General features: G+C 45.4%; 1 protein-coding gene across 3 annotated transcripts in view; it reads right to left on the reverse strand.

Annotated features, from left to right (window-relative positions):
* rgl2 (ral guanine nucleotide dissociation stimulator-like 2) overlaps positions 1 to 8,968 on the reverse strand; it is a 36,175-nt gene extending 27,207 nt beyond the window's left edge. For all 3 annotated transcript variants that reach the window (XM_056444206.1, XM_056444205.1, XM_056444204.1), the window contains exons 1-2: positions 8,693 to 8,968; positions 1,950 to 2,119 (exon numbers count right to left, since the gene is read on the reverse strand). In XM_056444206.1, the coding sequence (XP_056300181.1) occupies positions 1,950 to 2,111 (162 nt within the window). In that variant the 5' untranslated portion in view covers positions 2,112 to 2,119; positions 8,693 to 8,968. The remainder of the gene's footprint in view (positions 1 to 1,949; positions 2,120 to 8,692) is intronic.
* Positions 8,969 to 13,009: the final 4,041 nt, after the last annotated feature.

Raw genomic sequence — 13,009 nt, forward strand, 5'->3', positions numbered from 1 at the left:
CAACTGCATTTTAAATATGATGTACGGGTTTCAGGCCTGATTTTCACCTCAATCGATAGAACTCGTGCCGAACGCGCGTTAGTTTCTTTCACCTCCCAGCGTCGTCGTTCACTTCCAGCCTTCTGACTCCACACGTCCACGTTTCCATCAAGTGGGCCGTATTGGATTCCACTCGACGGAGCGTCCTTGGAGACGGTTCCTTGATACCGGATAGTGTTTATAGACGGAGCAGGTGTACGCCGCATCGACCGGCCGGAACGCAGCGTGAATTATTTACCGCGAGCACTGAGGAAGTCCGCTCGGAGAGAGAGAGAGAGAGTCGGACATCCTTTGTTTCTTGTAAAGTAAAACCGAGGGTAATGTGTGGTTGGGTCAATGGAGTTGGTCGGTAGGTCATCGTGACTCAGGAAAGAAAATGGTATTACTGTTTTATCGCCTGACGATTCGTGCAAGAGATAACTTCCCCTGTACATCCTGGAGAGGGATCCTCCTCTCTTGCTCTCCTGAAGGTTTCTAACCCTTTTTTCCCTGTGAAAGGGTTTTTTCTGTTTTATTTGTGAGCTTTTCCTGATCCGATGTGAGGTCAAAGGTCAGGGATGTAAAGTGTGTGTACAGATTGTAAAGCCCTCTGAGGATAATTCGTAATTTGTGATCTTGGGCTTTATAAAATAAACTGAATTGAACGGATGATTAATCCTGAACTCATGTGTCAGAAGACGAGACTTCTGCTGCTCCTCAAAACAGCTCCCCTGTGCGTGGAGCTCAACCCTGTGAAGAGCTTCCGATAAGGCTCAGCAAACCTCGCTATCAAGTCACTAAACATTAACAGAGGGTGAAAGGTCGTGGGAACTTCTCGTGGACCGTGAACCTTTTAAAACTTCCTCAGCTTCAGTTCAACCCAAGTACCCGTGTTACGGATGTTATCGCCGAGTCGAAGCATGTCGGCGGCGAACCGCAGACGAGTTGAGAAGTAAAAAGAAGAAAAGCGACTCATTGAAACAAAACTCAGGCTCAGTCGGATTGATTTCCGTGGACGAAATGACCAAGAACCTCCGAGGGTCTTCCACATACTTTGGGCCCCGACACAGAAAAAAGAAAGGTGCCACTTGAAATCGAAAATGGTTCTTCAGAGTGATGCCGTTTGAAGAACCATTTTTGGTTCCACAGAGAACCTTTCAAACCAGGGTTCTTTAAAGAACCATTTCCTTAAAGAGTTCTTTAAATAACCTATGAAGGTGCCTGAAAGAACCTCCACAAATGGTTCTTTAAGGCACCATTTCTGGTTCCACAAAGAACCCTTCAAACCAGGGTTCTTTAGAGAACCATTTCCTTAAATAGTTCTTCAAAGTACCTATAAAGGTGTCTCAAAGAACCTTTCAAACTAGGGTTCTTTAAAGAACCATTTCCTTAAAGAGTTCTTCAAGAACCCATAAAGGTGTCTCAAAGAACCTCCACAAATCCTTATTTAAGGCACCATTTCTGGTTCCACAAAGAACCTTTCAAACCAGGGTTCTTTAAAGAACCTTTCCTTATTGTTCTGTGTGCCGCACACTTACATAGCGAGTACCAAGTGTTTTTACTTAGACAATTAAATGTCAGAACACAATCGTAAATACTACATGGTGTCAGAAGTGGGATTTGAACCTACGCCTCAAATTGGAGCACTAAACCAAGACACACACACACACACACACACACACACACACACCATCTTCATCTCTTTCTGTCTGTCCCAGACTGACTTCATTCCCTCAGGGTTTTTCTTCTCCTGGAAACCAGCCGATCGCCTCTGCTGTTTATTTAAAACACGTGTAGCCGAGCTCAGGGTTCACGCGGGGACGCGCTAGCTGACAGCTGTTAGCGCGCCGAGGCAAATAAAGGATCCTCCCGATGCCCTCGCCAAGTCTTCATCACTCTCTGCATTCGCGGATCTGTAGGAAAACACTCACCTGTGAAGTTTCCGATTCGCCGCCGCCGCCGCTCCCCCTCCGTGATCGGTGGCTCGGGCTGTCGGGCTGCAAGGGCCGGTAGCCAATGAGAGGCACGTCGCTCGACTCCACCCCCGGCAGGTCGTAGCCACCGGTTCGCATGTGCATGTTACGGGGGAGCATGGTGCCGGCTGCCACGGACAGGGAGGACAAGAGAAGAAGAGTTTCAGGGAACGAGTGACAGCATGTTCGTTAGGGTCCAGCAGGGAGAGTTTATTTACGTATCGCACTCATTACCTGTCGATATTACATCACAGCTAATCGTATATTCATTGTTCGAAGGCTATTCATCTCTTCCATTCAAACCCTTTGTTTGTTTAACATCTCGCCTTCAGGGATAGGTCCTCTTAAACCAACAGGCAGCTACCAGATGAACACTGGAACCGGTTTTACTTGCAGTCTCTGTGACACTGAAAGATTTCCTCCCAGCGGCAGAAACCCTCGATTCTCCTTCTGCGTCGCGCTCAGAAACGTTCCTGAAGCCGAACGCTCAACGTCTGAAGAGCCTCAGGGGGAGACCTCTGAACCACACGACACACTTCTGGTCTACACACCCTTGTGTACTTCTGGTCTACACACCCTTGTGTACTTCTGGTCTACACACCCTTGTGTACTTGTGGTCCATGTACTCTTGTGTACTTGTGGTCCACGTACTCTTGTGTACTTCTGGTCTACACACCCTTGTGTACTTCTGGTCTACACACTCTTGTGTACTTGTGGTCCACATACTCTTGTGGACTTCTGGTCCACATACTCTTGTGTACTTCTGGTCTACACACTCTTGTTTACTTGTGGTCCACATACTCTTGTGTACTTCTGGTCCACATACTCTTGTGGACTTCTGGTCCACATACTCTTGTGGACTTCTGGTCCACATACTCTTGTGTACTTCTGGTCTACACACTCTTGTTTACTTGTGGTCCACATACTCTTGTGGACTTCTGGTCCACATACTCTTGTGTACTTGTGGTCCACGTACTCTTGTGTACTTCTGGTCTACACACTCTTGTTTACTTGTGGTCCACATACTCTTGTGGACTTCTGGTCCACATACTCTTGTGTACTTCTGGTCTACACACTCTTGTTTACTTGTGGTCCACATACTCTTGTGTACTTCTGGTCTACACACTCTTGTTTACTTCTGGTCCACATACTCTTGTGTACTTGTGGTCCATGTACTCTTGTGTACTTCTGGTCTACACACTTTTGTTTACTTGTGGTCCACATACTCTTGTGTACTTCTGGTCTACACACTCTTGTGGACTTCTGGTCCACATACTCTTGTGTACTTCTGGTCTACACACTCTTGTTTACTTGTGGTCCACATAGTCTTGTGGACTTCTGGTCCACATACTCTTGTGTACTTCTGGTCTACACACTCTTGTTTACTTGTGGTCCACATACTCTTGTGGACTTCTGGTCCACATACTCTTGTGTACTTCTGGTCTACACACTCTTGTTTACTTGTGGTCCACATACTCTTGTGGACTTCTGGTCCACATACTCTTGTGGACTTCTGGTCCACATACTCTTGTGTACTTCTGGTCTACACACTCTTGTTTACTTGTGGTCCACATACTCTTGTGTACTTGTGGTCCACGTACTCTTGTGTACTTCTGGTCTACACACCCTTGTGTACTTCTGGTCTACACACTCTTGTGTACTTGTGGTCCACATACTCTTGTGGACTTCTGGTCCACATACTCTTGTGTACTTGTGGTCTACACACTCTTGTTTACTTGTGGTCCACATACTCTTGTGTACTTCTGGTCCACATACTCTTGTGGACTTCTGGTCCACATACTCTTGTGGACTTCTGGTCCACACACTCTTGTGGACTTCTGGTCCACATACTCTTGTGTACTTCTGGTCTACACACTCTTGTTTACTTGTGGTCCACATACTCTTGTGGACTTCTGGTCCACATACTCTTGTGTACTTGTGGTCCACGTACTCTTGTGTACTTCTGGTCTACATACTCTTGTGGACTTCTGGTCCACATACTCTTGTGGACTTCTGGTCCACATACTCTTGTGGACTTCTGGTCCACATACTCTTGTGTACTTCTGGTCTACACACTCTTGTTTACTTGTGGTCCACATACTCTTGTGGACTTCTGGTCCACATACTCTTGTGTACTTCTGGTCTACACACTCTTGTTTACTTGTGGTCCACATACTCTTGTGGACTTCTGGTCCACATACTCTTGTGTACTTCTGGTCTACACACTCTTGTTTACTTCTGGTCCACATACTCTTGTGTACTTGTGGTCCACGTACTCTTGTGTACTTCTGGTCTACACACTCTTGTTTACTTCTGGTCCACATACTCTTGTGTACTTCTGGTCTACACACTCTTGTGGACTTCTGGTCCACATACTCTTGTGTACTTCTGGTCTACACACTCTTGTTTACTTGTGGTCCACATACTCTTGTGGACTTCTGGTCCACATACTCTTGTGTACTTCTGGTCTACACACTCTTGTTTACTTGTGGTCCACATACTCTGTGGACTTCTGGTCCACATACTCTTGTGTACTTCTGGTCTACACACTCTTGTTTACTTGTGGTCCACATACTCTTGTGGACTTCTGGTCCACATACTCTTGTGTACTTCTGGTCTACACACTCTTGTTTACTTGTGGTCCACATACTCTTGTGTACTTGTGGTCCACGTACTCTTGTGTACTTCTGGTCTACACACTCTTGTTTACTTGTGGTCCACATACTCTTGTGGACTTCTGGTCCACATACTCTTGTGGACTTCTGGTCCACATACTCTTGTGTACTTCTGGTCTACACACTCTTGTTTACTTGTGGTCCACATACTCTTGTGGACTTCTGGTCCACATACTCTTGTGTACTTGTGGTCCATGTACTCTTGTGTACTTGTGGTCCACGTACTCTTGTGTACTTGTGGTCCACATACTCTTGTGGACTTCTGGTCCACATACTCTTGTGTACTTCTGGTCTACACACTCTTGTTTACTTGTGGTCCACATACTCTTGTGGACTTCTGGTCCACATACTCTTGTGTACTTCTGGTCTACACACTCTTGTTTACTTGTGGTCCACATACTCTTGTGTACTTGTGGTCCACGTACTCTTGTGTACTTCTGGTCTACACACCCTTGTGTACTTCTGGTCTACACACTCTTGTGTACTTGTGGTCCACATACTCTTGTGGACTCTGGTCCACATACTCTTGTGTACTTGTGGTCTACACACTCTTGTTTACTTGTGGTCCACATACTCTGTGTACTTCTGGTCCACATACTCTTGTGGACTTCTGGTCCACATACCTTGTGGACTTCTGGTCCACACCTTGTGGACTTCTGGTCCACATACTCTTGTGTACTTCTGGTCTACACACTCTTGTTTACTTGTGGTCCACATACTCTTGTGGACTTCTGGTCCACATACTCTTGTGTACTTGTGGTCCACGTACTCTTGTGTACTTCTGCTCTACATACCCTTGTGGAGTTCTGGCCCACATACTCTCGTCAGCTTCTGGGCCACATACTCTTGTGGACTTCTGGTCCACATACTCTTGTGTACTTCTGGTCTACACACTCTTGTTTACTTGTGGTCCACATACTCTTGTGGACTTCTGGTCCACATACTCTTGTGTACTTCTGGTCTACACACTTGTTTACTTGTGGTCCACATACTCTTGTGGACTTCTGGTCCACATACTCTTGTGTACTTCTGGTCTACACACTCTTGTTTACTTCTGGTCCACATACTCTTGTGTACTTGTGGTCCACGTACTCTTGTGTACTTCTGGTCTACACACTCTTGTTTACTTCTGGTCCACATACTCTTGTGTACTTCTGGTCTACACACTCTTGTGGACTTCTGGTCCACATACTCTTGTGTACTTCTGGTCTACACACTCTTGTTTACTTGTGGTCCACATACTCTTGTGGACTTCTGGTCCACATACTCTTGTGTACTTCTGGTCTACACACTCTTGTTTACTTGTGGTCCACATACTCTTGTGGACTTCTGGTCCACATACTCTTGTGTACTTCTGGTCTACACACCTTGTTTACTTGTGGTCCACATACTCTTGTGGTCACATACTCTTGTGGACTTCTGGTCCACATACTCTTGTGTACTTCTGGTCTACACACTCTTGTTTACTTGTGGTCCACATACTCTTGTGTACTTGTGGTCCACGTACTCTTGTGTACTTCTGGTCTACACACTCTTGTTTACTTGTGGTCCACATACTCTTGTGGACTTCTGGTCCACATACTCTTGTGGACTTCTGGTCCACATACTCTTGTGTACTTCTGGTCTACACACTCTTGTTTACTTGTGGTCCACATACTCTTGTGGACTTCTGGTCCACATACTCTTGTGTACTTCTGGTCTACACACTCTTGTTTACTTGTGGTCCACATACTCTTGTGGACTTCTGGTCCACATACTCTTGTGTACTTGTGGTCCATGTACTCTTGTGTACTTGTGGTCCACGTACTCTTGTGTACTTGTGGTCCACGTACTCTTGTGTACTTCTGGTCTACACACTCTTGTGTACTTCTGGTCTACATGCTCTTGTGTAATTCTGATCCACCTGCTCTTGTGTACTTCTGATCCACATGCTCTTGTGTACTTTTAGTCCACATACTCTTGTTTACTTCTGATTCACATACTTCTGATTCCACATACTCTTGTGTACTTGTGGTCCACGTACTCTTGTTTACTTCTGATTCACATACTTCTGATTCCACATACTCTTGTGGACTTCTGGTCCACATACTCTTGTGTACTTGTGGTCCATGTACTCTTGTTTACTTGTAGTCCACGTACTCTTGTGTACTTGTGGTCCACGTACTCTTGTGTACTTCTGGTCTACACACTCTTGTGTACTTCTGGTCCACATACTCTTGTGTACTTCTGGTCTACATACTCTTGTGTACTTCTGATCCACATGCTCTTGTGTACTTTTAGTCCACATACTCTTGTTGACTTCTGATTCACATACTTCTGATTCCACATACTCTTGTGTACTTGTGGTCCACGTACTCTTGTTTACTTCTGATACACATACTCTTGTGTACTTCTGGTCCACATACTCTTGTGTACTTCTGGTCCACATACTCTTGTGTACTTGTGGTCCATGTACTCTTGTTTACTTGTGGTCCACGTACTCTTGTGTACTTGTGGTCCACGTACTCTTGTGTACTTTTGGTCTACATACTCTTGTGTACTTCTGGTCCACATACTCTTGTGTACTTGTGGTCCATGTACTCTTGTGTACTTTTGGTCTACATACTCTTGTGTACTTTTGGTCTACATACCCTTGTGTACTTGTTTTTAAAAAGGTCGTGGATGATTGAACTTGCACTTTCTTCACACCCCTGGACACACTTCTAAACTCCGATAAGTAAACAACGTGGACACACTGAACTTCTTCCGATCCCGTTCCAGACGAGTCGTGATCGACGTCGGTCCATCAGACAGTGAGACTTGGGCAACCTTTGAGTTGCAGGTCAGAGACATTTTCTAACTGAAAGCGACACACGTCTGTAAGTTTAAAGCAGCTCTGAGGAACATTTTGTGTCCCCAATCAGTTTTTTCCGACACGCTCGCTGCGGGTCAGGATTTACATCCCAAACCCCTCCTTCCATTTCCCCTTTTCCACGCTTTGGCATCTGGATTGCCGTGAAGATAAACGTCCAGTAGACACTGTGGCCCGGAGGAGAGGCGCAGTAGAGAGAGAGAGAGAGATGGGGATACAAGCGCTATGTAAATGAGACCCATGGATTCTCCCACTCCGATGTGCATTTGTTTTTATTTTACTTTTCTGCTGTTACGGCATCCTCCCCGTAAAGAGTCTGCTGCTGCTGACAGTTACCCCCTCCCTCCCCACCTCCTTCCTCACAGCTCTGCCTGAGACAGAGCAGGGGCTAAAAAAGAGCCTCGAGTGAGATATTAAAATGTGCCGACACACCCCGACTTTCCTCTGTGCTCTCGTCTTTTGGACTCCTGCAGCTCCGTAGCGCTTGGATACATCCCCTCGTTTACCATCCCTGTAGGTTTTTTTTGTTGTAATTTGGCTTATTATGAAATAACAGATACACTAAGGGTTCTTAGAGAAAGAAACCCCAGTGTGTAGTCGGCACGAGAGAAGGAAAAATAACACATGCAGGCCTGCAGGGGAAAACCATGTTACACACACACAGTGCAGTTTATGCTCTCGCCAACGGCCACGCAGAGGTCTGAATGCCTGCTATTCACTGGCTCAGACCGAAGCAGACATATGACAGCGTGTACACACACACACACACACACACACACACACACACAGTACGGTTGTAACTAGGTTACAGTCAAGTCACACCCCATAATGCAAATTTTTTTTCCAGCTTAATAAATGCTGCCATAGGGTGGTGCTAAAGTTATGCAACGTCCCAACGACGAGGATGATGATGATGATGATGATGATGAAGATAATAGAGGCTGACAGCCAGAGAGGGCTGGAGAAGTTTGTTGTGCGCGATGGCACTCCCGATCAAAACACCCGAGAGTGACAAGTGGTGACACTTGCTTCTTTCTACATGAGTCACTCAGGGACATGAAGACCGAGGAAATGTAAAAAAAAAGAAAAAGAAAAAAAGGAAGAGGCGATACAAAAAAGAAGAGCCAGATAAGAGGAAGAGAAACGAGGTGACGCTCTGTGGTAATTCAACTTACTTCTGATGGCCAAGTGTCCTCCGCGAGATGAGGGTTATCCAACTGTGGGCGGCCGGCTTCGGGCTGCATCGGGTGACCGCCGGCTGCGGCTGGATCAGCCGAGGAGAGACGCGCCCATCTGGACCAGCGACACCCGCAACTACCACCAGAGAGTCTCTCTCTCTCTCTCCCTCCCTCTCTCTCTCTCTCTCTCTCTCTCTCTCCCTCCCTCCCTTTCTATCCGGTGTCCCCGCGCCGCTCGTGTGACCAGCCTTCAGCAGCTGATAGCGCACTTTGGCCAAGCTGCAAACTCCCTCCCTCCCCCTCCTCCTCTTCCTCCTCTTCCTCCTCTCTCTCCTCTCTCTCTCCCCCCCCCCCTCCCTCTCTCTCCCTCTGACGTCGCAGTTCCTGTGTGTTGTGCTCTCGGCTCTGAGGCAACAGCACCGTCCCTCTCCGGCTCCAGCGCGACGCTCCTCCGGGGTAATGTGACTTCAGGGACGGAAGAGGGAGACATCCGCAGCCCGGGGACGCGCAAGACAGTACGCGCGCTTTTCTATTTGTATTCATTCATTAGAATTTTGAAAACATTTTTTATATATTATATATTTTTTATTTTTTTATTCAAATGTTTTTTAAATTTATTATTAAAAAGAAAAATAATAATAATTTAAATAAAAATTGTTATACTTTTATTTGTATTCATTTATTTATTATTTGTATTTACTTATTTTTTATATAGTTTTTGTTTCCAAGTGACAGTCCTTAAAAATCTGTCACCTCTTGACCTCAGCTAACCGATTCTGAAATGACAAAAATAATTATACATCCACGAACCCAGAAATTAACTTCATAACTATATTTTAAAGGGGCCACATTTCTGAATACAGAGTAGCATGTGAAATATGCACATCATATACAATACAATGAGAAAAGTCACACCATCTCTACCATATGACTGAAAAGATAACGGCAGAAGCATAATGCTTATATAATCTTGTCCTAAAGTGTGATACATTAAGTAACTTCAAGATAGAACTCCTACAATAGAGATACTACTGTTTGAAATCTTTTTCCCTTTTTTACGATCAGCTTACAAACTCTCTCAAATCATATTTGCACTTGTGCATTGAAAACAACCTTTGTGCACAGTTGGCAACGACTTTGCGACATTCTTTTCATTCTTTTAAAAATCCCGACTCATTACATTTCACAAAAAGAGATTTATTTCCAACAATGTCTTTGTGTGCAAGTGAAAGTGTGGTAATCACCACCTTCTCTTTCTCTGTGAGCTGTAATCCGAGTTGCTGTGATTTCGTAAACGCCCTCTCATAACCAGTCTGACGTCATGGTTTCATGTCACATAGCTGTGCTTGGTTACCGTGTTGTGGTGCCATGCCCGAGGGTAAACAAAGCTATCCACCTCATGCTTACCGTGCAGCGTGGTGGGAAGAGGTAGCGCACCACACTGAATAATAAACAATAAACAAACAACGCCAGCGCGGTCGTTTGCACCGTTAGCTAGCCGCTCGTGCCATGTTGAGAGCCGTGTGGAGTCAATAAACTTGAGTTAACTTAAAGGAGCGGTGTATTGAGCGGGATTCATTAGCATTTAACCACCTGAAGCTAAGAATCAGAAAAGGCCATTTATATATCTACAGATGTATCACGATCATCGGTTACTATGCAGAATAGCCTTTATGCATTTAAAAAGATGATCATCATTAAATCACCCAACATTATCTAAAGAAAGGTGCACTTAGCTCCGCCTCTCCAGCAGTAACATGCAGCGTAAACAGTAAATACACCATTAACTCTGTATATTAATAGAACACAGGTGCATCATTATGCATACTGAGCCCTTTTATTTACTTGTAAGACACAGTTTAATGCAGGACTTTAACTTGTAATGGGTTTTTGTACATTGTGGTATTAATACCTTTACTAAGTATCTGAATACTTAACTTGACTCAATGTGGGTACCACCCACCCCGAAGAAATATCACCTCCCTCCGAGGCTCTAAAACTCTCAAGCTTTACAAGGATGTAAAACAAAGTGCAGTAGCCTATATGCGTTTCACCTGTGTGTGTGTGTGTGTGTGTGTATGTGTGTGTGTGTGTGTGTGCGCTCCTGAGTCTCATGACATCTCATGACACTGATCCGAACATGTTTAACTCTCCTAACGATCTTTGATTAACTCGCTGATGCTCTCTCTGCCATGTCAAAGGACTGGCTTGTTGTTGTTGTTGTTGTTGTCTACCTCAACTGTTGGGAAATTATGAGTGGGACAGACTGCAACCATAAGTTTAAGTTAAGTTAATCATGGACATTGTAGACATTTGGAACTGTGTTTCACTGATGAACAAAGAGAAACATGACCAGAATCAACACAAATACACAATGATTGATAACACACACACACACACAAACACACAGACATACACACACACACACACACACACAAACACATTTTAGAATGTATACAAATAACAAAAGCAGTAAAAGTGTGAGTAAAAGTGTAAAAATACTCTTAGAAGTAAAAGTTCCACATTCAAATTCATATTCAAAGTATATTTTTAGCATCATGTGCAGGGAAAGGTTATGATGCACGATGGCCCATTTCAGAATAAAAGGTGTGTAACTACTGCATTATTATTAGTGATGTCATGTGTTCAATACTTTATTTCCTGCTCTGTAGTTTTATTTACTGTCTTAACAATGTTAAGATGAAAATAAACTGGTTACTAATGTCAAATAAATGCAATGAAAACACAAATTAGTACAAATACTCGAATAAGTGTATTAATGTACTCAGTTATTCCACCTGCTCGTTTGTGTGCGTGTGTGTGCGTGTGTGTGTGTGTGTGTGTGCGTGTGTGTGTGTGTGTGTGTGTGTCATCACATCTGATGCCTTCAGTCTCAACTCAATGACCCTGAACGTCTCATCCGGCTCGAGTGCAGTCTCTTTCCTTTGCGTTTGCTCGCCACCTAGCGGCCACCGGCGGTACAGGCGCGCCCGACACCACCACCACCACTTGTTAATCTGCCAGAGGCCATTTTGAACCGCACGGCGGTTTGTTGCCTCACTGGCGTGAGTAATGTGTAAGACGTCAATAAACAAGAAAAGACACACAAATAAGCCAACACACCCCCCCGAGGCCCGGACACGCGCGCCTGTAGCCAACACGTGTTCTTCCAGAGCAACTTAACTGTGAGTATAACCCGCTGGAGCCTTAATTGAGCATTGTTACAGACACACACACATGTGTCATGTGGCAGTTTGTTTGTTTTTGAGGCAGTGAATGTGTGTTTTCTGGCATTTATTATAAATTCAACAATTGGTCATGTGTGGGTTATGACTGGATGTTGGGAGTATAGCGGTCTGCGGGGTCTGTGGGAGTGGGTATAACCAGTTCACGTGCTGCTTTTTGTGTATATTCTATTACACGTTAAATTAAATACCCGGATGTCCGTGTGAGTGGAGATGACCCTCTGGATGTCACATAATGTCCAATCGGCCCTATAATAAAGAAACACACCCCTTGCATTCCTTTAAGTTTAATATAAAACTGAGTCTTATCATTTAAATATTGATATACCGACAAGTTGAAGTGCACGCGCTGCTCGCTCGGGCAATTCAGTTTTAAAAAACTTCCCCTCCCCCCCACGGCTTTCCTACACTTGGCTGGTCCCTCTTGTTCGAGCACCAATTAATGAGGCGGCTAAACTCATTAATTGGCCACTTAATTGGCCTTCTGCGCGCGCTGCTTCCTCTGGCATTCCCCCCCCCCCTTCTTCTTCTTCTTGTTCTTTTTTTTTTTTAACGCACCGTCCCTCCCTCCCTCCGGCTGCCAGACATCACAATCCCACCTTGTCACAACGATTTAAGGGTCAGTCTCTCAGACTGGATGGAGGGAGGAGGAGAGGGGGGGCTCTCGCCGCGGACTCCCCCTCTCCGGACCCCCTCTCCATCGGTATCTCCCTCTCGGTGTTTTATGTCTGCGTCACAACAAGTCGGTGGAGAGCGAGAGAGAGAGAGAGAGAGAGGATGATGGCGTCTCTGGCGGCTTGATTCCGACGCTGCTCTGACAAAAACCCGCCTTAATAGCATCAATAGGTGGAGGCGGAGGGGGGGTGAGGGAGGAAGGGGGGGGGGGGAACATGACGAAACGGCATCGCGAAGGACGGACAAACCAGGAGACGGACGGACAGTTGCCCCCACACACATACCACCTACACCCCCTCTCCTCCTCCTCGCTTGACTGACACACACAACCACAAACACACACAAACACACGCACGGGCGCTTGGCACAGACAAGGGGACACACACACACGCCA

Source organism: Pseudoliparis swirei, chromosome 22 (assembly GCF_029220125.1).
Source record: "Pseudoliparis swirei isolate HS2019 ecotype Mariana Trench chromosome 22, NWPU_hadal_v1, whole genome shotgun sequence".
NCBI classification, from domain to species: domain Eukaryota; kingdom Metazoa; phylum Chordata; class Actinopteri; order Perciformes; family Liparidae; genus Pseudoliparis; species Pseudoliparis swirei.